This window comes from Peromyscus californicus, unplaced genomic scaffold (genome assembly GCF_007827085.1).
Source record: "Peromyscus californicus insignis strain IS unplaced genomic scaffold, ASM782708v3 Scaffold_16__1_contigs__length_79575227, whole genome shotgun sequence".
Lineage (NCBI taxonomy): Eukaryota > Metazoa > Chordata > Mammalia > Rodentia > Cricetidae > Peromyscus > Peromyscus californicus.
In genome coordinates, this window is record NW_026294458.1 from 45,254,337 (window position 1) to 45,280,158 (window position 25,822).

The window sequence follows — 25,822 nt, forward strand, 5'->3', positions numbered from 1 at the left end:
ACTCACTACCATTCTGATCAAGAGCACAAACTCAAAAACACACAAATCGTTTGTTTCTTAAAAAAACAAAAATAATTAATGAATATATTTCTGGGACATGGAGTATGACTGAGTGTGGAGGTCAGAGGACAACTTACAATGTAGTCCCTGCTCTGGATGCCAGCCTTGATGTCACGTGCCTTCCCTCCCCACCAACTGAACCACAGCACCACAGGCCCACTGGTCACTTTTTTGCATTATATGCTTACTTCTTTAAAATACATTGTTCCAAATACAGACGTAACGGTGCCTAGGATTGCCAAATAAAGTATGACTTTAGCTAAGATAAAGGAGCACTGACTTTAAGGATTTGTTATTTTCTGAATTTCAGAAAGTTAAATGTCTTCAAAGTTAGGATTTTCTTTACAGCCATCGTTTTAAAATGCAGAGCATTTCCATTTTTACAGATAAAAGTCACTGCTTGAGTGGAGGGCATTGCTTTTTACTATCGCTGTGTTTTCTTTCTTCATTTTTTTAAAACCACTTATGCCCCATTTTGTCCACAGCTCAAGCAGGAGAGGGCAGCTGGGTGATTCCTTCACCTTTACTCTGACTGTACCTTCCCTCCCAAAATGTGTACTAAACTTTTATCTTCATGGGGCCACTCTCATAAAAGAGGTACAGCACATACTTTCACTGTTCCCTCATAAAATATCAAGAGATGGATCATACTAACCTTACTGTATTCCAGGAATCCCCAAGCTCTTTGGAATACTGTTTGTCAAACTGATCCAACACCACTCTGCAAATCTGTTTTGCAAGCGTCCCCTCTGATTTTGCTTTCAGCTATGATGATAAAAGAGAGTTGCTAACGACACATTGTGATATCACACATTTATTGAGATTTGACATTAACATGACCTTAATTTTTTTTTCTTTACATCCGTATTTATTCGTTGAGCATTTCATACATGTATACAATGTATTTGGATAATAACCACGCCCCCACACTTCTCCAACTCCTCCCAGACTCCCCTTGTAAGTTTCCCTCCCAACTTCCTGTCCTTTTAAAGGATATCATTATGTACTAAGTTCCCTGCAGCAACTGCCAGGTACTGCCAATAACTCCTCGGTTAGGAGTGAGGCTTCCTGCTTTTCAAGAACTGCTCAAAATAGCAGTTCTTGCCTTGAGGGCAACCCTTTACTTGTGACAGAATTGTATCATTGATATTCTACCTATTTATGAAAATGGCATTTCTCAAAATAGTAATTACCCAAATGTAAGGCCCAGGTTAAAGGTAGTTTTTGTTTTGTTTTGCTTTTGTTTTTTTCCTTAGTAACAGAGTAGAGATATATCACCAGGGCTAGGTTTCTGTAAATGTAAAATTATTCCACAATAAAGTTTATTTACGGAAACAATCGTCGCCCTAACTCCCTGGGACCCCCTGCAATTGTTTCACTTATTCACCCAAGTGCACCGAGGGCCGAGAAAGTTGGCAGAATTAATGGTCCCGGCATCCCAGCGCCGACCTGCGGGGCTCGGCCTGCAGTGAATGCGGAGGGACAGAACCACCACAAGGGCGGCATTCAGCACGGGTCCCGGGCTTTGGGCAGAGAGGCTCCCGTCCCAGTCCGCCCTGACTCTCCGCGGCTTCAGTCCCAAGCGCCGGACCGCCGAGGGCCTCACCCGAGTCAGCATGGTCCCGCCTGAGCTCGCCCACTTCGGTTCTTTGCCAGAGTTCGCAGAAGAACACGAAGAACCGCCACACTTCCGGGGTCCGCTAGGAGGTCACGGATGGCCTCGCACTTCCTGTTGCCGTTCTCGCGAGATTGTACTTTCGGGACCCCCCCCCGAAATCTCGGCGGAGGCACAGGTCCCGCGAGACGCGGGGGCGGGAAGCTTGTAGCTGCTCGGAACCGCGGGGCGGTCTTGAGCTGGGCAGAGGATCGCGTCCGCGTGATTGTTTACAAAGTCACCCTTGGCGTCTGTGATCATTATTAGGCTGTCAGGGTTTTATAAGCAGAGGCATGCTAATTTCCAAGTCTGAGCTCCTCGTGGAGAAAAGCGGTGGAAGGATTCAATGGTGCTTTTCCTTGGGGGTGGCCTGAGATAATGTATCCCTAGAATGGGAAGTGTGTTAACTTTGAAATACCGAGTGACGGACAGAGACGACGGAGCAGACGCCCAAGGCTGGCTGTCAGTATGTTCTGTGGCCCACCTGACCCGCCTGAAGGTACCCTAGAGACGTTTGTGTCTCGGGGTCTCAGCCTGTTGAAACAGTGGACCCCAAAGAAATGGGGGTTTCGCCAGGAATATCATCCCGAGAGAAGGAAAGGAGGCCAGCAAGACGGGGAGCTTGTCGGGTGGAGAGATGTTTACAACAGTTCTAACGGGTCAGACCATCTTCTAACAGGGTGAGGTTGAAACCCAGATAATGATGGCCCGCTAGTCCCAGGGACCACGGGTCTTTCCTTAGGACCCCAAAGACCGACATGGGGGAGTGTTCACTGTATCTTTGTTCCTTTTCCCAATATGGTCCTTTTCTGCTCCCCACTTTCATGTTTTTCAAATAGGCTTGTTGAGGGGTAGATGGCTGGACTTGATATGACTATTATATCATTGATAGTTGAATCATGGCTTGTTATTACCAAGCACTGAGACCATATTCCCGAGTTGAATAATGGCTTGTTATTACCAAGCACTGAGACCATATTCCCAAAGATCAGGAAGGACCCACAAAGCTCCCAGCACAGTTCAACCAGCAGCAATGTTAATTATGTTAGGAATAACCATTCATTAGCATTTTTTCCCTTGTTCTATAACAAACCTGCAATTTCTCAGAGATGATTTGGTCTCTTACAGTAACTAGGCATCACCATTTTGAGATAGCACTGGACTATCAAAATGTCAGTATAGGTATATGCAATAGGTAGGTGCTGGTTTCTTAAAGCTATTGCGAAGGAAATGGTCCTTAACCACTAATGTGATTGAAAGCTTGGCATATTTATTTAGGTAACTTTCTCAGAAATCTAAAAAGTGTCGTGTTAATTTTGATTCAGTGCAAAATAAAATACAGTATTTGGTATGCAAATAATTAAATGAATACCACCAGTTGTGTATTTGGGGACAAGTAATTCATCTGCCTTTCAGCTGTTATATGCAGAAAGACTTCGTGTATTTTCTGTGTTCATTATAAAATGGCTCAACTACTGAATTAATAGACTAGCTTTATGTTTGCAAAGTAGACCTAGAAAATAGGAGGTAGACTCTTATTAGGATGTTAAACTTGGAAAGGTCAAATCTATTAGTAGACTTGTTTTGAACTAATAAAGACACGAGATAAAAAACAGAACCGACATTTAAGTATGAGGATTTACTTCAGTGTTTCTTTGTTAATATTGTTTTGAGGTAGTGTCTCATGTAGCTCAGACTGACCTTGAAGTCACTATGTAGTGAGGGATGACCTGAATTGACCCCCCATGCTTCCACCTCAAAGGTTCTGAGGCTATGTGTGGCATGCTTTTGTGCCTACTTTATGTGGTTGCTGGGGACTAAACCTATAGCTTTGTGAATGCTAACATGAACTGCATCCCAACCCCATTCATTTTTTTCTCTCTCAATAATAGTTTCAAAGATTTAGTTGATTTAGTAAGTTAAAAGATTAGTAACATCTCTAAGGCAAGATTTTTTAATCTAAGCATTTTTTATCATTAAGTCATTTTATGTTAAGGAGTGCTTTTGGATATACTTCAGTCTTTTTCTAACAATTTCATGAATTTTCATGTTTGTACAATCATATGTCAAACTCTCCTTGTTTATGTTGCCAAAAAGGTAAAGGACCACTGGGTAGTAAAACCAGTCAGGCATTGTGAGAGAGGTACCTGCAATCAAGGCTAGCAAACACAGTCCAGGCAGTCATGGACTTTCAGCAGATGAGACTCCTATTACTTTAGGGATCCAGTTATTGTGTGGAAACCCAAGTGCACAATCCACTGCAGGAGCAAGTAAATATGACCTCTATTTTGATTCCATTTTAGGAATTTTTTTGTTAAAATTCCTTTTGTAGGGGGACATAAAATGTATGTTATGCAGGTAAGTTTGTAGGTATAAATGTATGAGGGATTAAATTTGTTTTAATATTTTCATGTTGAAGTTTCTTTTTTATTTTGTTGGTTTTATTTTATTTGGTTTGGTTTTTGAAGACAGGGTCTCTCTGTGTAATCCTGGCTGTCCTGGAACTCACTCCATAGACCATACTGCCCTGGAACTCACAGAGATCCACCTGCCTCTGACTCCGAGTGCTGGGATTAAAGGCATGCACCATATCCCCTGGCTCACACTGTAGTTTTAGTCCTCAGTATCTTAGGTTGGGACTGCCTTTAAAAGTGGGTGATCAGGTTAAAATGGCATTGTGAAGATGAGTCTTACTCCAGTCCAAGTGACAGTTTTTGAAATGGATACACTGAGACACATTAGGGACAACAAGAGGAGAGAATCAGTAACTGGGCACTAAGGGAAGAAGCCTTTGGAAAAGCCAATCTTGCTGGCACTTTGGCTTACACTTCCAGCCTTCAGAACTGGAAGAAAACAATTATTGAATCCACTAAAATGGCATTACTTAGCTATGCTAACCCTAGCCAAATAGTAACAACAGGTATAGAAGAATATACAAATGTTCTTTGATAAAGCATGTAATAAAAATTCCAGGACTACTGATTAATTCACTGGGTTGTACACTGTTTCTTCATCAGTGCAAAAATGGAACTTACAACTCAAGACTTACATCCTATTTACCCTGCGGTTATAAATTTGAACCACTAATTCAAGGAAAATCATTTTTCCTTTCCTACTTTTTTGTTTGGTTTCTTGTTTCCGGAAAGGAATAAGCATCTACACTTCTGTTTCTACAAAACAAAAAGATCATCACCATTTTCATCACCTCTGCCTTATTTTATGACCTGCATTGTCTGAATTGATTCTCTGGGTCAGATGATATATATTTCTCAATAAATGAGTATCAGCAGAATGTCACTTATAAAGTATCTTCTATTCAGACAAAAACAGGTATTAAAAGCCAGGGGTAGTAAGAACTAATAAGCTACAGCTGTGTTTATATAAGCAGTTTCAGCTTTTGAAAACTTTTAGCCAGAAGCATGGATTTCTTTACTTAGGGTGGGAGAAAATGAATACTCTGGGTATGATGGCATAACACACTGACCGTCAAATAACTTTAGAAGAGATTTAGTTACGGGTTGGGGTGGGGTATGCATTGACAGCACAAAGGCCCTCAGAAGCAAAGAGGGCTTCAGATCTACTGGAACTGGAGTTACAGCCAGGTATGAGCTACCTACCTGATGTGGATATTGAGAATGGAACACAGGTGTTATGCAAAAACAGCACATGCTTTTAACCTCTTAGTCATCTCTCCAGATCCCACAATATTTCCAGCTAGAGAACATTTAATAAAATAAAATGTCTAATGGTGTTTTCTATAGGTGAACTTTCCTAGACCATTAAGAGTTTTAGTAAATTCTAAACATTAACTAAAATCATGTTTAATTTTCAGCTTGAAGAAAACATGGCATGGTGCTGGAGAGGCAGCGGTAGCAGCAGCTTGGCAATTAAGAGCACTGGTTGCTCATCTAGAGTTCCTGGATTTGCAGCCCAGTGCTCACATGGCAGCTCACCACTATCTATAACTCCAGTTCCAAGGGATTCAACACCTTCTTCTGGCCTCTGTGTACCAGTCACACACGCATGCATGCATGCATGCATGCATACATTATGCAGGCAAAACACCCAGAGAAATAAAAAAAGTTCAGCCAGGTGTGGGTAGCACACGCCTTGAATCCCAGCACTCCGGCGGTGGAGCTCTGGGAGTTTGAAACCAGCCTGGTCTACAGCATGAGTTCCAGGACAGCCAGGACTACACAGAGAAACCCAGTCTTGGAAAAAACCAAAAACAAAACAAAACAAAGAAGAACAAAAAACCTCTTAAAGTTCAAAAATGAAAACAGCACTTAAATAATAAAAATTATAAGTTTGCTTCCCTCCAACAGTTGAAAATTGAGGAAAATATCTAAGATCTCTTGAAATTTCACCTGGCACTCTGTACAGTTCCACAGCCCACATTCATTATATACAATGTCGTCTATGTAGTGCATACATATGGATTGTCCAGTAAGAGCACATGGAATTGTCTTTTTTGTGTGGTTTTTCGAGACAGGGTTTCTCTGTGTAGTTTTGGTACCTGTCCTGGATCTCACTCTATAGACCAGGCTAGCCTCAAACCCACAGAGATCCGCCTTGCTCTGCCTCCCAAGTGCTAGGATTAAAGGTGTGCACCACCGCTGCCCGGCTGGAATTTTCTTGTAAATAAGTTAAAATATATCTTTTGGGCAGTAGGGTTAACAAAACACTGGGGGCAGTAGCACACACACACACACACACACACACACACACACACACACACACACTCACAATGTTGTTTCTCACATCTTTAAGTAGTTTTCATATTAAAAAAAAATCCACTAATTAACTCTTTCCACAGTAATAATGCAAAAAAAAATATTGATTAGCTAAAGATAATTTAAAACCAGAAAAGGAGGAGAAAAATGGTATACTGGTGTAAATTATTTTTTTATTGTGATAAATTATAAGTCATGATGAGTAAGAATGAAAATGTATAATATAACAAAATAAGCATTGAAGTGTTAAAATCTGATAGGATTTAGAAAACATCTTTTAAAAGGTTTTTACATGGCTTTAAGAAAACATATAGTATAGAAAAACATCGATTCCAGTTTATCTTACATTCAATTTCAAAATTGTTTTTATGAAATAGTCGGTAATTACTGTACTCTACAGTAAACACTGGTAGGAAGCAAGAATTTTTTTAAAAAAATCTTTATTCTCAAACCAGATGAATGTTAAGAGATAGCAAAAGTGTGAGTTTAGTTTTAAAAGGGAATTTAAATATTACAAAGTGAACCAGAAAGATGAGCACATTTTCCTCTAAACTCCAGTTCAGAATTTGCATCCTGTGTTCTTGTGAGTCTCCTTATATCTGAGCCACCTACCAATTCTGCATATGGGTTTTGCATAGAAATTAAAATGCTTTTTCCTCAGTGTGCAAGGTAGGTACCATGCACAAACTCACAGAAACTCTACCAATGCTGACTAGAATAATGTGACCTAACTGATTTAGGTCCGGTGAGCTAAAATGGGAACAATGCATTACAAACATTTAAAAGACAATCATTTCAACCCACCTTAGATGGACTTACATTCAGAAACTAGTATGTCTATTGTCAGTATAAGGTACCAGTCTTAACGAGGTGATAGAATTTTTCCTTGTTATCTTCACTTTGACATAAAGGCATGCTTTCAGTTGGATATTACAATATGAATCTATTACTAAATATATCTCTAGAAGCTTTGGTAAGGGACAGATGAACAGAGAGCCTCATAGATGGCACTCATGAGCAAAACCAGTGCTATCATTTTAAATTAAGATGTCATGTTGTAATCAGCTCTTTATAAAAGGATTTGAGCCAACATTCAAATGGCTGTGTTTTACTGTGAAACTGAACTCTCCAGACCTACAGGAGCCCTTGCAGTCTTCTTACCTTTAAGTTCACAGCATGGAGAATGAAAACAACCCGAACAGCCAATGGAGCTCCTAACAGATAGAAGGCATGACAGCCGGCACCTGAGCCCGCAAAGTGTCCGGTCCTTGAGTTGGGTCTTCTAGGGCTTTGAGTAATGTCTCACAGGACACATTCTTACTAATTTAAACAAATTTAGGATGTTTTTTAAAAAGTATTTCACATGCCTTAACGTTTATTGAGAGCATCACCAATGAAAGCAATCAGTGACAAGGGAACTGAATTCTCTCCTCAGGTACAACTTTCAAATCATGTAACTGGGTAGAATAAAGATCTGAGAACTTGCTTTTTAAAACAGCAACTACTTTTTTAAAAAAAAATAGCAACTATTTTAAAATTACGTCAAAATAGGGTGTACAATTTAAAAACAATGTTATCACAAAACATACCTCAAGCCATTTAAACACATCCTGCTTGTACACTTCATGTCTGTCAAGTAAACCAATGTTCTATCCAGACAGATTGGAGCAAGCTTGTGTAGAAAAGTGCACAATCAATACAATAGGAAACTCAAACAAAAGCTTTAGAAAAAATATAAAAATAGTTGAAATTTAGGTTATAAATGCCCAGGAATACCCTTTTCATGTACGTGTACTTTATAAAACATGTTTAATGCATAGAAATACAGACTATTAAAAAATCAGGTATGTAGAGTCCACTGGCTCCATTTCTGAGGAGGTTTTCCTTTGGGAGAATGTCCAAGAGTAGGCACGTGTAAACCAAAGAATCAATACTACATCTTGCTAACTTGGCCAAACACTCTTGTCAGCTACTGGTCGTTTTGTTTCCTTTCTGCTTTACCCACAGAATGTGGAGAAGTAAATGTTCAGGTCAAGTTCTTGGGTATTCTTTCCTCCCTGATATTATAGTTGTCTTGGCCCAGTCATCAGTGTTAGGGGCTTTCCTGCTTCGGGAAAGGTCTGCTATTAAAAAGACCAACCGGTCTGACTTGGTTATGAGATCATGTCCGGAGCATCACCATTAGGTCTCTGCCGCACAGCCAGGGGAGGCAGTGGCTTCCCATAGAAATCTGCACAGAGGGAAATGGAAAACATGAAACAGTATGGTAATCAAGTCTTTCACAGCTAATTGTTTTCCAGCCAACATCCTTAAAAGATTAAGACACAGACAATTCTCAAGTGAGTGGATAGGTGGGGAAGACAGAAAACAGAAACAAATATAAGCCAAGAAAAATTGAATGAATTCAAAAAATAACAACCTGGGTAAATTCTAAATGACTGGTAAAATGTGGTACCTAACAGACATACTTAAGGTTTTTTTTTTTAAATTACACATTCACATTAGAAAACAAATACAAAATACTGGGAATTGACACCATCTGCTACTAAGGCCCTGGTCAGTCACTATTTGTATACACCATGTTGCTTTCTAATGATGTCAAGGTATTTTAGAAGAAGCAGATTAACTTCCTTTACCTAATCCTACTACAATTCTGTGGTTTGGTAATGATCGTACAAAACGGTCTTTCTTTTTGAGTATGTGAATTACTGAGAACTGAATCCAGAACCTTGTGTATGCTAGGTAAGCACTCTGTTACTGAGCCATATTCCCAGGCCCCCAACCTTTCCATTTACAATACAACTATATTCTCTGTTTGTTTGCTTGTTTTTTCGAGACAGGGTTTCACCATGTAGCCCCGGCTGTGAACTACCACTGCCCAGCTCATTGATACTCTTTTAAAAATACTGCATTTCCTTCTTCTGAGGTTTGTGTATAACAATCCATGTGAGTTGCTTCTCTCTTTCAACTGTTAGTCTTGGGGTTCAAATTCAGGTCTTTAGGCTTGGCAGCATAAAGTACCTCTACCAGCAAGGCTGACTCACTGGCTCAAATTTTATTTCTTACTTTGCCACAAATTAGATTATAATCCTAATGCCACATTTATGTCATCATAAATTATTTTCTAGCATATTTCCTTAAAATTATTTTAGAAGCACAGGTATTCAAAAGCACTTAAAAGAAACACATTGGTAATGTACAAGGGTAAATATTTTCAAAGCAACTGCAAATCAAAAATTAAACTGCTGAGATGTCTTAACAAATATTAATGGAATAGTATAAACATGAAAACTTACAGTATGGATTTCAAAACCAGGCAGATGTAAGTTCAAATCTTGATTCTGCAGCTTAGTGACATGAAAGATCTTGCCTATGGTAGTTTGCTGCCCATATTATAAGGCTATTATTGCTATTATTGTTATGATAAAATGATAAGATATATCCAATTATTTTGATGAATTTAAAAGTATTTTTATTAAAAGACCAAATGCATGTATGTAAAATTTGTCTTCCAAGAAATTAGTATACTTTTGTAGTGGGTTCTGTATCACTTCCTTATGGGAAACTGATTCTGTAAGATATAGCATTTTAATTCCTAAACATTTGGTGATTATCAAATATTTTTAAGATGAAATTTGAAGAGCAGTAAAAGTATACAAACATGTTTAACTTTCTTCTTAACTTTTAAGCCTTGACAATATTCTTTAATTTGTATAGCTGGTATTTTTGACTACCAGAAACTTTGATTACGTCTCATAATGTTCAATATATAGCACACTGAAGAAATACAGACTGAGAGTGTTCACAAAATAAATAGAGATTCTCATTTTATGTCTCTTTGAATGTTTCTGTCCTACCCATTACACAGAGAAAGCTTTGTAGGCAATAAAAGTGATTATAGAAACAAGCTGTTACTAAAGCAAATGCCTATAATCAAAGTAAGAATCTCCTTAAGCTGCTTTCAACCTGATAATGGCAATTTTTGTCTAAGTCAGTAAAGTATAAATCACAAACCACATACAGCTAGTTTTTAATTATCCACTAGTCCGTTATATATCTACTGCATATTTGTCATTAGACTTTTGTCCATATATATCTACATATAATGGGAAAGAAGTGTTCAAAATTAAGAAAAAGAAGAGGGTATGGGGAGATGGCTCTGAGGTTAAGAGCACTGGCTGATCTTCCACAGGACCAGGGTTCAATTCCCAGCAACCATAAGATGGCTCACATACATCAAACTCCCATTCCAGGAAACTGATGCCCTCTTCTGGCCTCTGTAGGTACCAGGCACACCAATGGCACACACAGAATCATGTGGGCAAAACACTCATATACATTAAGTACTTTTTTAAAAATTATTTTTTAAACATTAAATCTAGTAACATTATGTCCATGCATTAAATGAACATTAGCTCTTAAAAAACTACTAATAGTAAGTCTTTATACTTTAATATACCATTTAGCCCAAGGCCAGAATTCCATTTTCTATGTTTTCTATAATTTAAAATTTCCTCTTTTAACCAGTATATAACTCCATGCCTTCAGACAAACTATTGTTCTTTTCTGTCTTTGTTTTGGTTGTTGTTTGGTTTTTCTTTTTAAGTCAGGCTCTCTTGTAGCTGAGGCTGGCTTAGAACTCCCAATCCTCTTGCCTCAGCCTTCAGTGATGCTGGATTATAGGTATACTTGCTTTTGGATGCTGTTTATCCTGAATTTTCTTATTTGAACCCCTAGTTCTTATGCCACTCTCTATAAATGCCCATGGGGTTTTCCACTAAAGAACTTACTACCATAGAGACTACAGTAATTTAGAGGACTATTTTTTTTTTTATTAAATCAGTGCATGTCTCATCTTGATATAACAAATATTTAGCTGGTCTCAAATAAAAAATATGCACTGGTATTGTCTGACATGATTCCCCTCCCACTTCCCAGCTCGTGTTTTAGCACATTAGTCCCGAACTGGTGGTGCTGCTGTTTTGAAGGCTATGGAAATTACAGAAAATTAGTAACAGAGGAATGGAGTCCTTGCTGCAATGAATATTATTTTGTAGTTCCTAGACTTTTACAGCTGGTTTCTGGATGCATATAGAATAGTTTAGAGCTATGGGCTAGAGAAGCCCTAGAATGCTATCCATAAAGATCAACAGAAATTCTGTTAGACGTCTGGAAGATCAAGTTAACACAGATGCATGCAGTGAAGGCCGTGTGCATGAGGGTTCAGACAGCAACAAGGACTCTATTGGGTTTGGGTAAGAGGCCATTACACAAAGAATTTGGCCACATCTGAGTCATCCTGAATTCAAAATTAATGGATTATTTTCTTTGGTGTTTAACATTCAGGCTGTGGCCTGGTTACTGTTAGATGCTTTCAGCCAGTCTATACTGAGAACAGAGAGCAAAGGGTGGAACAGAAAGATGGAAGCAGTTTGCCCTAGAAAAGGAAAAGAGCACATTTAACACAAAGCAAGTGCAGACACTGTTGGCCTGGCTACTAAAGGGATTAGGACCAGGGAAGAGAAGCTACACACTTCAAACACTGCACTACAACAGAAAAGGTCCATTGGAGGCAATAGCTCCAGAGAAGGTCCTAGAATGTAAAAGTACAAACTCACTTGAAAGACTTTACAAAGAGAGAGCAGAAGAGGTGACCTACTAGGAAAAGGCCACCTAGAGAAAGATTCTGTAGCCATGGGGAGACACTCAGAGTGCTGCATCCATAGTTCATGAGAGTTTAGCTCTATCTTCAGCTGGCAGCAGAACTTGTCGCTGTCCATGTGGTGATGGTTTTGCAGGCATACAGAATGCAAGTTACAGAATTGTGGAAGAGTTGCAGAGAACAGCCTAAGGTGAAGGCATGTTTAGCAACAGCAGATTCTCTGACAGTGTGAACCATGAAGCTGTGAAGGTAAAGCCTAGGCTGCTACCCTGGGATCACCACAACATGGGATGTCTGTCAAAAAAAAAGGCAGGCCCTGGGGAGCTACCTCAAGAGAAAGGCCATAAGTGCTACAAATGACAAAGCCACAGGTGAAGGACAGAACAGGACCCCTGAAGCTGATGTGATAGCACAACTGGCCCTATATGCCGCACATGTAATGGCGGGACTTAATATTTGCCCTCCTGGGCTTCAGTCTTGCTCCACATCCATCCTTGCTATTCTGTCCCTCCCTTCTGAGAAGGGAATGTTTATTCTGTGCCATTTTATACTGGAAATATGTAACTTTCTTTTTTATTTTAGAGGGCTCACAACTAAGAGACTGTCTTATATCTCAGGGTCCAGAAGTACCAGGTTATGTTTTGATTCTCAACTGTTCCTCCACGTGTATGTGTGTGAGTAATCGGACCCCTGCTAGTGGTGCTGTTTTAGTATCATCAGGAGATGGAGCAGGTCACTAGGGGCAGCTTCTGAAGGCCACCCCTGCTCTGGTTCTAGATGGAGCCCTCGAGGCTTTCTGTATGCTGGCATGTCCTCAAGTTGCCACTGCAAGCTCTCTGCTCTTGTGAGAAAATATTTTTCTGTGTATGTTTATATGTACATATAAATGGGCAAGCTCTAACACTATTTTCTAACACTGAATAATTAAATTGATAATGTATTCTAATATGAATAAAGTCAGGTTATATAATAATACAGGACTATTATTATTGATAAAAATATTACAGTGTACAAATCAGTAAATGAAATAGAAATATGTAATTCTACTGGAACTACCCTATCAGGAAGTCTAACAGTAAATTCATCCATCTATAAATATAAATTTTCAAATTTTCACTAATGATTAAGTAGAAACCATTAGGAACCTGTATGGTATTTTGAAAACAAAAGCAAGAAGCAGGCTTGACTAGCTTTCAAATAGTATGTTTCAGCTTCACAAATGTAGAGTTTATGGTAATGCTTTTTCTAAAGATTCAATGTCTCTTTCTATAAAGTGATCCTTTTAGGAAATAGTTCTATTACGTTAATACAGAAAGTGTATTGGATGCTCTTAATGAGCGAGGAGATGAAGTTACAATTAGACTTTTCCTTTGCATTCTAAGTTTAATGTGAAAACCTAGACTTCTGGTCAGGAATGACTTTTGCCTGTGAGTCCTAACTGCCTTTTCCTAGGCTTTATTTCTGGACGTTCTAAGGCAGTGCACTGGCTGGATTACAGCTATGACCATTTCATCAAGGAAAATTGTTTCCTTGACTCAGTAAAGCCTTCAACAACTTTCTGTATTTGGCTTACTAATCTGATCTCTCATACTATACATTGTGTTGATCTTGACTTCACTTTAATGTTTAGTAGCTGGAAATCTTATGAGTAGAGAGAGCAATTACATTCATGATCACACAGTGCATGAACACAGGCAGGGCACGGCAGTTTTCTAGAACAGTAAATAAAACCGCAGCGGCTCAGACTTCAATTGCTGGGAAGCTTTTCCCATCTCATAATTGTTTCTATAAGGTTTATCATGAATAAACACAAGAATGAGTCTTCATATATTTGTATTAAGATTAAGAAATCAAATTATATAATTGTAAGATGCATTTAAAAATTAAAAAAAGGAATAAAATGAAAGTTAAAAGTGTAACGAAAAAGATGGTAGTGGATCTGAAAGCTACCAAAAATGAAATACTGAAAATGTGAAGTTATAAGATAAAGAAAAGTGGCTGTATAATGCACAGATGACACTTGAAAACTGATCCTTTTGTATTACCATTATGACGTGTTTCACCAAGAGGCTCAAGTTTTGGAAGTCTAGTGACTTTGGGGGTTCCCCAGCCAACTAAAGGAAAAGAAAAACATTTAGAAGCTCTGTTAAATGAATATTTGTTAAGGTCTTTTCAGAGGATCCCTCCCTTGACAGGAAATGTACTTAACACTCTATGACACAATTCTCAACAGGCACATTTTCAATTGGCTTCTATTCACCATGTTACTATAGGATGCTAACATCTGCCTTAGCATTATATTGTATTATATTATATTATATTATATTATATTATATTATATTATATTATATTATATTATACTATATATTGTTAGTTATACTTAGTTCTTTTTTTTTTTTTTTTTTTTTTTTTTTTGGTTTTTCAAGACAGGGTTTCTCTGTGTAGCTTTGCGCCTTTCCTGGAACTCACTTGGTAGTCCAGGCTGGCCTCGAACTCACAGAGATCCGCCTGGCTCTGCCTCCCGAGTGCTGGGATTAAAGGCGTGTGCCACCACCGCCCGGCATACTTAGTTCTTAACACACATTTAACTAAAAGTTCACACCTCTCATCACCATCACAAATAAACTATTGGCAACCATTATAATGCCTAGCAGAGGCTAAGAGAACTGTTTTGTTAAAAATAATACTAGAAATGAATCTTGTAAAAATTTATAATAAAAAATATTACCATAGAAAGCTCTGGCACAAAGGCTACAAGGGAATTGTTAATGCATGTATTTATTTAGTTCACACATATATACCAACAACTGTAAGAGGTAGGACACTATCTCAGTGTTGAAGGCGATTTACAGTTTTTGTGTATTGTGTCCCACAGTTTATACATGCATTAACTCCTGCAACATCTTAGGAGGTGGATATGCATGTTGCATTTATATAAGAAAAATCACATATTTACATAACTTTTAGGGATAAAACGACTAAAGATCCAGATTTGAAATCCCAATCTAGTCGCCAATCCACTAAACTTCAATTTCCTTCAGCAATGTGTGGTACAGATATTTTGAATATAATCTGATCACATTCTAGGGATTATTGTGTAAAGTTACATTAATAAATTTTATCATTTCCTTCTTAAACAAAACAGAAATGTTAACTAATGCTGCATGGCACAGACAGTAAAGGGTTCTTTCTCACACACTGACAAAATAATGAAAATACTAACTACCAACTACCTCATTTCTTCTTCCTTTTCTTCCTCCAGTACTTAAATCAGTGTTTCTACACCCAGTGTCAGAATCAATTTACTCACCAGGAGGGGGAGGTGGGGGTGGGGTGGGACTCTTAGGAGCAGATTCATCTGTATTGACTGGTTCTACCCGATGACTCCTTTTCATTCTTAGTTTCTTAGTTTTCTTTTTACTATTGTCTATAAGAATATAAACACGGAACTTTAAATCATGATAAAATGAACTTCTATAATGTAAAAACCAAACAAAAATAAACTGAGACTATTGGTATTATTATCATAATAACCGATTATACTCAACTTTGGGAATTACTATTAACAACTAAATATGAACTTTTATACACTAAGAATACATTTTAGATGGCTGACAGGATAAGTATATGACTAATGAATAAATCATAAACAACCAATTTCTAAGAGAGGTCTTCATTTCCAAAATAACTAGCATTTCTTCCAAGCTCAAAGTCATTTTAAACAACTATAATTGTCTAAGTGTAGGACTTCCCATAAAACTCGGCAAGGCCTACTGAAAGAGGAGAGCTGGGAACACTCCTCAAGAGAGATAATACAGAATAACTGAGTCTAAGGACAGGTATTCAAAAAATAACCGTTTAAAAGATGACCAAGAGCCCAATCAAACCTAAACACATTACTCAGTAAAATAATCCCTAAACCAGGCATGTCCGGTATAAATATATGTAACCAACATCACATTGGTAGACCTGGCAGAATCTACTATTCCTAAAAAGGCAAACACAGAAACCATACAGGCTCTCGAAGAAACACACATGAACACTCTAAGGCTTTCTATATTAATGTATCAATTTTAACAACATAAAACCAAAATTGAACAGTATATTCAACACATTTTTAAAAAGTTATAAAAATATTTCAACTAAATATTCTGGACTTCTAAAATTTATTTCATCAATTTAAATGTACAGACAACACATCAGATATATAACAATACATTTTTCTAAAATGAAAGTTATCTGTAACATAAGCCATAACTAAATCTGTGAAACACACAAAACTATAGGGAATACAAATATATCTAGAAAACAATGATTTTTTAAGTGAGCAAATGTAACCTGAATCATCTCACTTCATGGAGAATCAAAACAGAAATAAAAAGTATTATATTACAGAACCATTTTTGTGACCATGATGAAAATGAAATATAGAAATATAGAGTATAAATTCCCTTTCCTTATGGCAAGCATGGAATGCTGAGAGTTAGCACCTGATTCTGATGAGCGCTGGTCCAGCTCATCTTCATTGTCCAGCTGCTGGGACAGGGCCTCCTTGTAACTCTCTACCACTCCACTGTCGTGGTTTTGGGGGCAGCCACTAGGCTGGCTCTGTGACTCTACTTGCTCCTGTTCCACTTGATGTTCTGGGAGGCAAACATCACTCTCTTTCTCCACAGTCTGCTTCTTTTTCTCTCTCTCTTGCTTTTTTTCATTCTAACAAAAATGAAATACATTTATCTTTATCACAGCGGTGGCATTTAACATCATTTCAAGGAAGAAAGCAAGTGAATCAATTTTTGGTGAATCAATGTCACTGTGAGATGCACAATGAACTGTGAATATATCATTAAAACATACTACTGCTAAATGTTCCCTGAAGACAGAGGTCTAAAGAAAAATAAATGTTTCCAGTAGTTTCGTAATCTAGAGATGACCACTATTCCATTTATAGTCATGGCACACTCATAGAGACACACACCACCAACAAACATACATAAATGTGGTTCTCTCTGTACACACGTACCATTTACTTGTTGATGAAACAAAAATGAACTGAAGGTTTTATTTTAAAATGTTTCCTTCCATGTTAATGAATACATGAAATACTTAAAATAGTACCTCAAATGTAGTAAATATTATGTGTTAGCTCCTATTATTTTTATCAACTGAATTAACATTTCTGTTTATGTTTATAGTATGTATGCATTCATATATATACACTTGTTAGTGTGAGTGTAAGTACTATGTGACTTGATATACAATCTCTACGTAAATCTGAAGCTAAATTTGGCTAGATAGAATGGCTAATGAGCTACAGAGATCCCTGTCTGTTTTTCCTGTTGTTCGGATCTTAGATGGTCTTATAATAAAAAACCCGGAGCCAGATATTGGGGTGAACATGAAAGATTAGAGAAGTGGAGCAAGCCACAGCCAACCTGACCTCGCCAACTCCTCAGCAGATCCAGTTTCCTCAGACTGAAAGCCTGATTCCTCACCAGAAAGGATCTCAGCTAAACTGCTTTAGTTCCTGTTTCCTCACACCTTATATACCTTTCTCCACCCAGCCATGTCACTTCCTGGGATTAAAGGCATGTGTGCTTCCCAGTACTGGGATTAAAGGTGTGTGCCACCACTGCCTGGCTCTGTTTCCAGTGTGGCCTTGAACTCACAGAGAGCCAGACGGATCTCTGCCTCCCAAGTGATAGAATTAAGGGTGTGTGCTACCACTGTCTGCCTCTATGTCTAATCTAGTGGCTGGTTCTGTCCCCTGATCCTCAAGGCAAGCTTTATTAGGGTACACAATATATCACCACAGTCTCCTAGTTCTTGTATTACAGGTGCATTCCTCCATGCCCACCTTTTTACATGGTTCTATGTGTTGGGGACACAAGGGTCCTTGCTCCCACATATCTCTAGGAAAACTAGGAATGTTAAACACATAGGGACCTTGTCTTAGTGGAGTAGTGTAAGATAAAATACCAGCTTCCTACCCAGAAGGCTGGGAGTAGATATTGTTAATGACCTGGTGACCTTTTTGCTACCTGTGGAGGCAGATGTCACCCACCTTTTGCTATAGAGGCACACCTCATCCAAATTCCCCAGAAGGATTATCCCGGACTCTTGTCTCCCTAGACCATTACCCATCCTTAGGGGAGATGTCACGTGTACTTTATATCCTGTCCACTTCTATGCTACCTTGGTCAGAGACCACACTAGATTCTAGGCCGTTTAGCTATAGAACCCACCTGATGGTCACATGTACTTTGTAAAGGAGTTTCTATGTAGTCACACCTTAAGCTTTATTGTGCACCTGGAATTGGACTGACTGACTGTTGCTTGGAAACCTTTTCCCAAACTGTACTGTATTTTAAATATGCTGACAATGAACCGCCTGACATTAGACTCCCCAACAAAGTCTGATCCAGGTTGATGAAGCCATCTGCACCACCAGGTTTTCATTCTCATCTCTTTGAGCAGTTCACTTTCCTGTCTGACACCTTCAGGGAACCACTCATCTGGGGGTCTAAATCCAGGTCCTCATGCTTGTGGATAAGGTAATTAGCTCTCTCCCTAATTCCCCAATTACAGTAACATTTTTAGATGGCTGTATCATTGTAGGGGGAGAGGAGTCCTGAGTGAATGCCTACTGTTGACTTGGGCATAGCCATGTTGGGACTGCAATATCTCAGACTATGGGAATGGCAAAGAACCATCCCACACAACTCCACCCCCATCTCCAGGGAAAGGTTCAAAGGGATGGCAAAGCCTCCTAGGAGTCCAAATGCAAATGTAGACAGTGTGTGCAGAAAATGTTCCTGGTAGGTTTATGACTTGAAGCCTGCTCCCCTACAGGGACACTTTGTATTGAAAGTGGCTAACCTTGCCTCCTTGTTCAGAAGTATGGAACAATGCTGCCCCCTTGTTCCACTCTATACAACAACCCTGCTTCCCTGTTCAGCTGTATATACTAAACACACTGAGCTTCCAATGTGCTGGGCTTCTCCCCTTTTCTGTGTGTGTCTCTTTTCTTCATTCCCTCACCACCCTGATTATGACAATCCCTGGAGTCGTGCAGTATCAGAACTTACTGTATACACGCCAACAGATGAAGTTATATGTAATTTTTCACTATTATACGAAGGAAGTTGCCTTAGTGTTTTAAATTACATTCCTCTCAGTGGGGCTATGGATCAGTTGGTCAGTACATTTTAAAATGTTATAAAAGCAAAACTTACCTTCAGGAAAACTGAATCAATTATATATGCCAGGGTTGGGAGAGTGACATTTGTTTCTAAGTGATTCAGAGGAGGGAGGATATTGGAGATTGAACCAAGGGCCTTGTGTCTACTAGGTAACTGCTGTACCATTGGGCTACATCCTTAGCTTCTCTCCAAGTCATTGCCAAGTCTGTAGCTCTGCTAAACTAGCAAATGTTAACTTGGCACTGTTTTAATTTGAGTTTGACATGACTATAATTTGTTACTACTGGAGAAGATTAGGGAACACCTTTGTGGTCATGCCCTCTCCCACCGTTGGGGTCAAGTTCTGCCTTTGGTAAATCCAATGTCCAGGTTTTTATTATTCTTATAGTACTTTCTAGTACTAGTCCATAGTCACAGGACTGTGTGTCTGGTGTGTCTCTTAGCATCAGGGTTATTTTATTTATTTATATTTTAGTTTGCACTGGGTATTTTAATTCTGTATAGCAATTTTTCTAAATTCAAATATAATAAAATCAATTTTTTCTTTATGGTTTGTAGCTTGAGTGTTTTGTATTTTAAAGTCTTTATGTCAACATATAATATACATGAGTATAATATAATTTAAAATATAAATATTAAATTATATTTTCCATTATCATGAGAAAATAATATCAATCCTGGTACAAAAAAAGACTAAATGTTAGTACTACAAAAATATGGCAAAATAGGTTTTATCAAAAAGAGTAACTATGAAACATTCAGCTTTTACTTTTATTCCTATATATATATATATTTATATATATTTACATATATATATATAAATATATATATATATTGAAGTCATATTTCTCTTTTTACACTATATTGAACATGGTATTTTAGAAAGAGATGTGTTTGACAAGCATTTGCTCTATCACTGTGCAATATCCCCAGGACACAAAGGAAACTATGAATGGAAAAAAATGGTTATCCTTCACCTAGTCCCACACCTTTTCCTTCATTGGAAATCCTCTCTTGAGGAATTCTCTACTGCTCTGCCTAGTGTCCCAACACCTAACCACCATGACCGAATTCCACCTCTATTGTTTAACATATCAAAACTCATATTGCCACAACCCATACCTCAATGATTACAGCTGCTATAGGCTGGAAAGGATTAGCAAGAACTGGTCCTGAGTCCATCTCAGCCAGACCACTGGTCCCATCAAGTTCAGTTTGCTCTCGTTCTCTGTTTGTGGGAGGAAAAATAAAAATTCCTTTTGAAAGGGGGCTGAATCATTTTACCTACGAAGACATGCTGATAATAGGACACTATGCTTCTATAAAATTCAATCATTTGAATTTTAAAAGAAATCTAAGAGGAAAAACCCTGGCCCAGTGTCTGAGTAAGAAGAGTCAACGCATCAAATGAAACCAGATATTCCAGGACAGAGAGCCAGGAGGAAATCTGGGAACCAACAGGAAGTGCAGATAAATCAAAACCACGTGAAGTGGGAAGGCCTGACAAGCACAAAGCAGTTTTGGAAGTCAACCTCAGCTCGCCTCATGTGGGAGAAGAACACCATGATGCAAGCTGCAGTCCTAAGGTAAGTGTGAGGGTCCCAGCAACACGTGCAATAGCAGCAGGCCGGAAGTCCTAACTACTGGAGAAACCCAAGCTTCTGAAGCTGTAAATCCAGAACAAGTCTGCTCTCAATGTAATACTTGTACCTAATAAATACCTAAAAACCCACTACTACCAGGGAAATCAGCTCAGCAAACACTCCAATAGCTCTAACTAGGAGCCATTTTTGAGAAAGGTCCTAGTGCTGAGAACTAAACTGCTCTAGGGGTCAAAAAACAAAGCAAAACAGAGAATGATCACAACTCAGGGTCCTAAGAACCCTATGTAAGAGTGACAAGGTGGGATACCACCAAACAATACAGTTGTTGATAGGATATCATTGAAAAATAACTATGAGGTTTAAGTGGAGAGGGTGAGGTGTGGTACGCAGGGGAGAGGGGACTCAAGGGTAGATGGTCCCATTCTGTGAGGAAGAGTGAAACCAGATGTACCAGGGTCTGGGTCTGAAAGCACATAGACCCAGGCTGCCAATTCTGATTTACAGAATTCACTGTTTCGACTGTTTCCTTCATTGTCAAGGAACATTCCACAAACACACCACAGCTTGGGTATTTGCCATGCCCTACAGGCTAGCAGGCTGAGGGCCTCTGAAAGTAGCATGCACTGCCTGGCCATTCCACACATTTCTGAGGCTCCATATGCAATAAGGGCTCTTAGCACACAGACTTTTGCCACACCTCTGATATACATATAAAAAACCTTCAGAGTCACCACTAATTAACCTGTGTGGCAGGAAACGGCCAGGGAGCAGCCTGGATACTGACCTAAATTGTGAGGGCGGAAGCAGAGGAAAGACAAGTGGTTTCAGCTACAATTCACTGGCCTTTCACACCTAGTGGACTGGAGTATTAGAAGACCCACAGGGAGTCACTTCCAATCCAAGAACTTGGGCAAAAAGGGCAAGGCTGTTTGTTATTCTTCTAACGTATTAACTTACTTTCTTACTTTAAAAAAAAAAAGTAATTTATTTAACTTTATTTTATGTTCATTGGCATCAGAGCTCCTGGAACTGGAGTTACAGGCAGTTGGACAGTTGTGAGCTACCATGTGGGTGCTGGGAATCGAACCCTGGTCCTCTGGAAGAGCAGCCAGTGCTCTTAACTGCTGAGCCATCACTCCAGCCCCCTTTCTTACTTTTTAATTGGGTCTTTTTTCTTTTTCTCAAACTCACAGATCTTTAATCCTTTTTTATGTTTATTAACTTTTAAACTTTTAGTTTATTGTATGTTCTCTTCTGATGCTCTTAGCATCAGGGTAGTTGCACCTTTAACTGGTTAATATATTTCCATGAAAACAGATATAGCAATTTCAACACAGAAATATAATTGTGAAAAACAAGGCCAAAAGACTCATGTAAAAGCTTGTGATTCACATTGCAAATGGCAGGCCGTGCCTATAAGTACTCAGAGGCAGCACAGGGATATCGCTGGGTTCAAGAACCATTCTTCCCATCAGCACATGCCAGGGTACAAAATAAAGTCCACCACAGAACATTTAATAACTGTCACAGTAATGAACATTGCATTCCCAAATTCTACTTACACATGGACTAAAGAACCACTTTTTTATTATAGCAAGCATCAATGGGTTTTGCTGTGACATTTCCAAACACATGTTAATGTGCTTTTCATATCCATCCTTCCTGCTCACCTCTTTTGTCTCTGTCACTCATCTCAGTAGTCCCTCTTTACCTTTCAGATGCATCACCTTTTCTTTTTTAGTTAAGGCCCACATATGAAAGGAAATACACAGTCCTTAACTGACTGTAGTTGGCTTATTTCTCTTAACATGATGACCATCCATTCATTTTGCAAAAGTGACATAACTTCTTTTGTTTATGGCTGAACAAATGTTCTGCCATGTGTATGTATGCATAGGAAAAGATAACAATGGAACAAAACTAGAAATAAACAGCAAGAAAAACTAAAGAAGCTATACAAACATGGAGACTGAAAATGGACTTTTTGAATAAGCAGTAGGTCACAAAAGAAATCAGGAGAAAATTTAACATTTCTAGGATCAAATAAACTGGAAGCAAAATAACATAACAGTACCTGTGGGGTATAGGAAAATAATATGAAGAAAGAAGTTCATGGTTATGAATTTCTATTTTTTTAAATGGGGTGAAATTCCTAAACAATGGAATGATGTACCTCAAGGTCCCAGGAAAACAAGAATAACAACAACAACAACAACAAAAACAACAAATCAGCAGAAGGAAAAGTGCTCCAATAAAAATCACACTGAAGAAGGAAGCTGCAAAAGATAATCCAAGGTAGAAGGAGCTTCCATATTCAAAGATTAGCAGAATACCATGAAAACGTACATACTATTGAGAGCAGTCTACTTGTCAACATAATCCCCATCAACATACTCAAACACAGAACTGGGAAAAACCTCAAATTGACACAGAAGCATAAAGAACAAGAATAGCCAAAGGAATCAAGGTCAAGAAGAATAATGCTAGGTCTATCATAATAATAAATAATAAATAAATAATAAACTACAGTGACCTAGGAAAAACCAACAAATAGCACTGTTAACAAACATGTGAACCAATGGATAGTATAGAGCACCCAAAAAGAAGTCCAGCATCTACAGGGATCTGACTGTGATTAGCTACCTATCTTGCAATCTGTTAAAAAAAAAAAAATCAATTCAAAAGAATTAGAAACCTTAAAGGGAAAATTGAAACTACTTTAGGCGATCATAGGAGAGTCCTTCAAAATCTTAGATAAGCAATTTCCTGAACAGGACCCCAGTACTTTGGAGAATGAAAGCAAGAATTTGCAAATAAGATACTATGAAATTTTAAAAGCTCTGCACAGGAAAGAAAACAATAAACACAGTGAAAGGAAAAAGTGCAGAATGGAAGAAAACCAGTGCCCCTGTCAGCTATTCATAGGACAAGGGACAGGTAACCAAAATAAACGACAAAAACTTTACCAACAAAATAAGTAATCTACTCAACAAAGAAACATAGGCAATTCTCAGAACAGCCACTTCTCAAAAGAAGTGCAAATACACAAAGAAAGTGTTGAAGTTTTTAGTCATCATAGAAATATAAACCAAGACTATGAAAACCACATTGAAATTCAATCTCACTACAGCTGGAATGGTTACCATCATAAAACAAACAAAACGTTGGCTGGCAAGGATATGAGAGAAAAAGGAACAGTACTTGCTGGTAGGAATACAAAATTGTATAACCACAATGAAAACCAATATGGGAGATGCTAAAAAAAAAAAAAAAAAAAACTAAACTAAAATGAGAAATACTATATGATCCAGCTATAGCACTTCCGGGTGTAGACCTACAGAAAATGAAGCAAACAAAACATATACTTGCAGACCCACATTCACTGCAACACTGTTCACATTCACCACGTTACAGAATCAGCCTAGAGCTCATCACCAGATGAATGTGATATATACATACATATATATATATATATATTAAATGCATACTATATATTGTATATAATAGAGCTATTATCTATACTGTTTTACACAAATGCAGATATACAGTAAAGTATTATTCATCCATAAAAGAAAGAAATTATGCCTTTTGAAAGAAAATGAATACAACTAAAGTTATCAAGTGAAGCAAAAGAGCCAAAGAAGTTAAAGACTGCAAATTTTCTTTAATACATTGAAGAAAAAAAGGGGGGAAAACTATCGCTCTGAAAGTCAAAGAGGGATTATTGGGGAACAGGAAAGAGACGAGGGAACAGGAGTAGAAGAGGTTAGTAGGAAGGGTGGTTATGATCAAAGTCCATCAAAACCCATTAATATGTTCTAATAATTATACCAGAAAGAAATGGTTCTCCAATCAGCCTGTATGTAGAATACAGTTCATTGCTATGTCAATTAACTATGTTCCATGATGAAAATATCTACCTTTTCATTCTGAACCTAGAAAGCCAAGCTATGGAGATTTTTTGCTTTACTACCTCTTATGACCTTTGACCGAGAATTCTGAGCCTCCCCTTTCCTACAGATGGGATTACAGCAGTCATCTCAGAAGGCTATTTCAGCACCAGAGGAAGTGTTCATCTGAGAACAGTCTATAAACGAACATACATATAGAACAGCCATTGTGGTTACCCACTCATTAGAAACAATTTCAAGTTTAAAATGATAATACACCATTTTCATAACAAAATAGTATATCCTACTCTTTAACAGAAATGACTATGCAAACCAGTTACATTGGATTTAACATGGCAAATGACTGATTTTCAGTCACTCCTCTCATACTTCTTTAAGTCCTATCTCTGAATAATGTGAAAGGTCCCACCAGAAGGCTTCCTTCACAATAGAAAAGATGCCTCACAAAGCCCCCCAGGTAGGGGACAACAACCTGTGAAACCATACTGAACCAAGCTCCTGGGAACTCACAAACTTTGGATCAACAGCAATGGAGCATATATGGTACTGGACTAGGCCCTCTGCATAGGCTAGACAGTTGCGTAGCTTGGTCTGTTTAAGGGGCCCCTGGCAGTGGGATCAGAATCTATCCCTAGTGCATGAGCTGGCTTTTGGAAGCCCCTTGCCTATGGTGGGACACCTTGCACAGCCTTGATGCAGTGGGGAGGGGCTTGGACCTGCCTCAACTGAATGTACCAGGCTTTGCTGACTCCTCATGGGAGGCCTTACCTTTTTGGAGGAGAGGATGGGGGATGGTTTGGCGGGGGAGGCTAGGGGGAAGCAGGAGGAGGAATGAGAGGGGTCTCTGTGGTTGATATATAAAATGAATAAAAAAATTTCTTAAAAAAAATAATTAAAACGGACAAACAAAAAAACCCTCAAGCTAGGGCCTGGAGAGTTGGCCTGGTGGACAGGAACCTGAGCACAGCCCTTCCAGAAAACCCCAGTTCAGTTCTC

General features: G+C 38.5%; 2 protein-coding genes across 5 annotated transcripts in view; both read right to left on the bottom strand.

Moving 5' to 3' along the window:
* Nsun3 (NOP2/Sun RNA methyltransferase 3) overlaps positions 1–1,799 on the bottom strand; it is a 44,305-nt gene extending 42,506 nt beyond the window's left edge. Inside the window, 2 exon segments of the mRNA XM_052740956.1 lie at positions 716–825; positions 1,667–1,799. Of these exon segments, the coding sequence (XP_052596916.1) occupies positions 716–825; positions 1,667–1,678 (122 nt within the window). The 5' untranslated portion in view covers positions 1,679–1,799.
* A 4,801-nt stretch (positions 1,800–6,600) lies between these two features.
* The window catches only part of Arl13b (ADP ribosylation factor like GTPase 13B), a 61,145-nt gene continuing 41,923 nt past the window's right edge, over positions 6,601–25,822 (bottom strand). For 3 of the 4 annotated variants that reach the window (XM_052740955.1, XM_052740952.1, XM_052740954.1), the window contains 5 exons: positions 20,434–20,539; positions 16,600–16,822; positions 15,420–15,536; positions 14,155–14,223; positions 6,601–8,677 (listed from right to left, as the gene is read on the bottom strand). In XM_052740955.1, coding sequence (XP_052596915.1) covers positions 8,601–8,677; positions 14,155–14,223; positions 15,420–15,536; positions 16,600–16,822; positions 20,434–20,539 — 592 coding nt within the window. In that variant the 3' untranslated portion in view covers positions 6,601–8,600. The remainder of the gene's footprint in view (positions 8,678–14,154; positions 14,224–15,419; positions 15,537–16,599; positions 16,823–20,433; positions 20,540–25,822) is intronic. The other variant, XM_052740953.1, reaches the window with a different exon arrangement.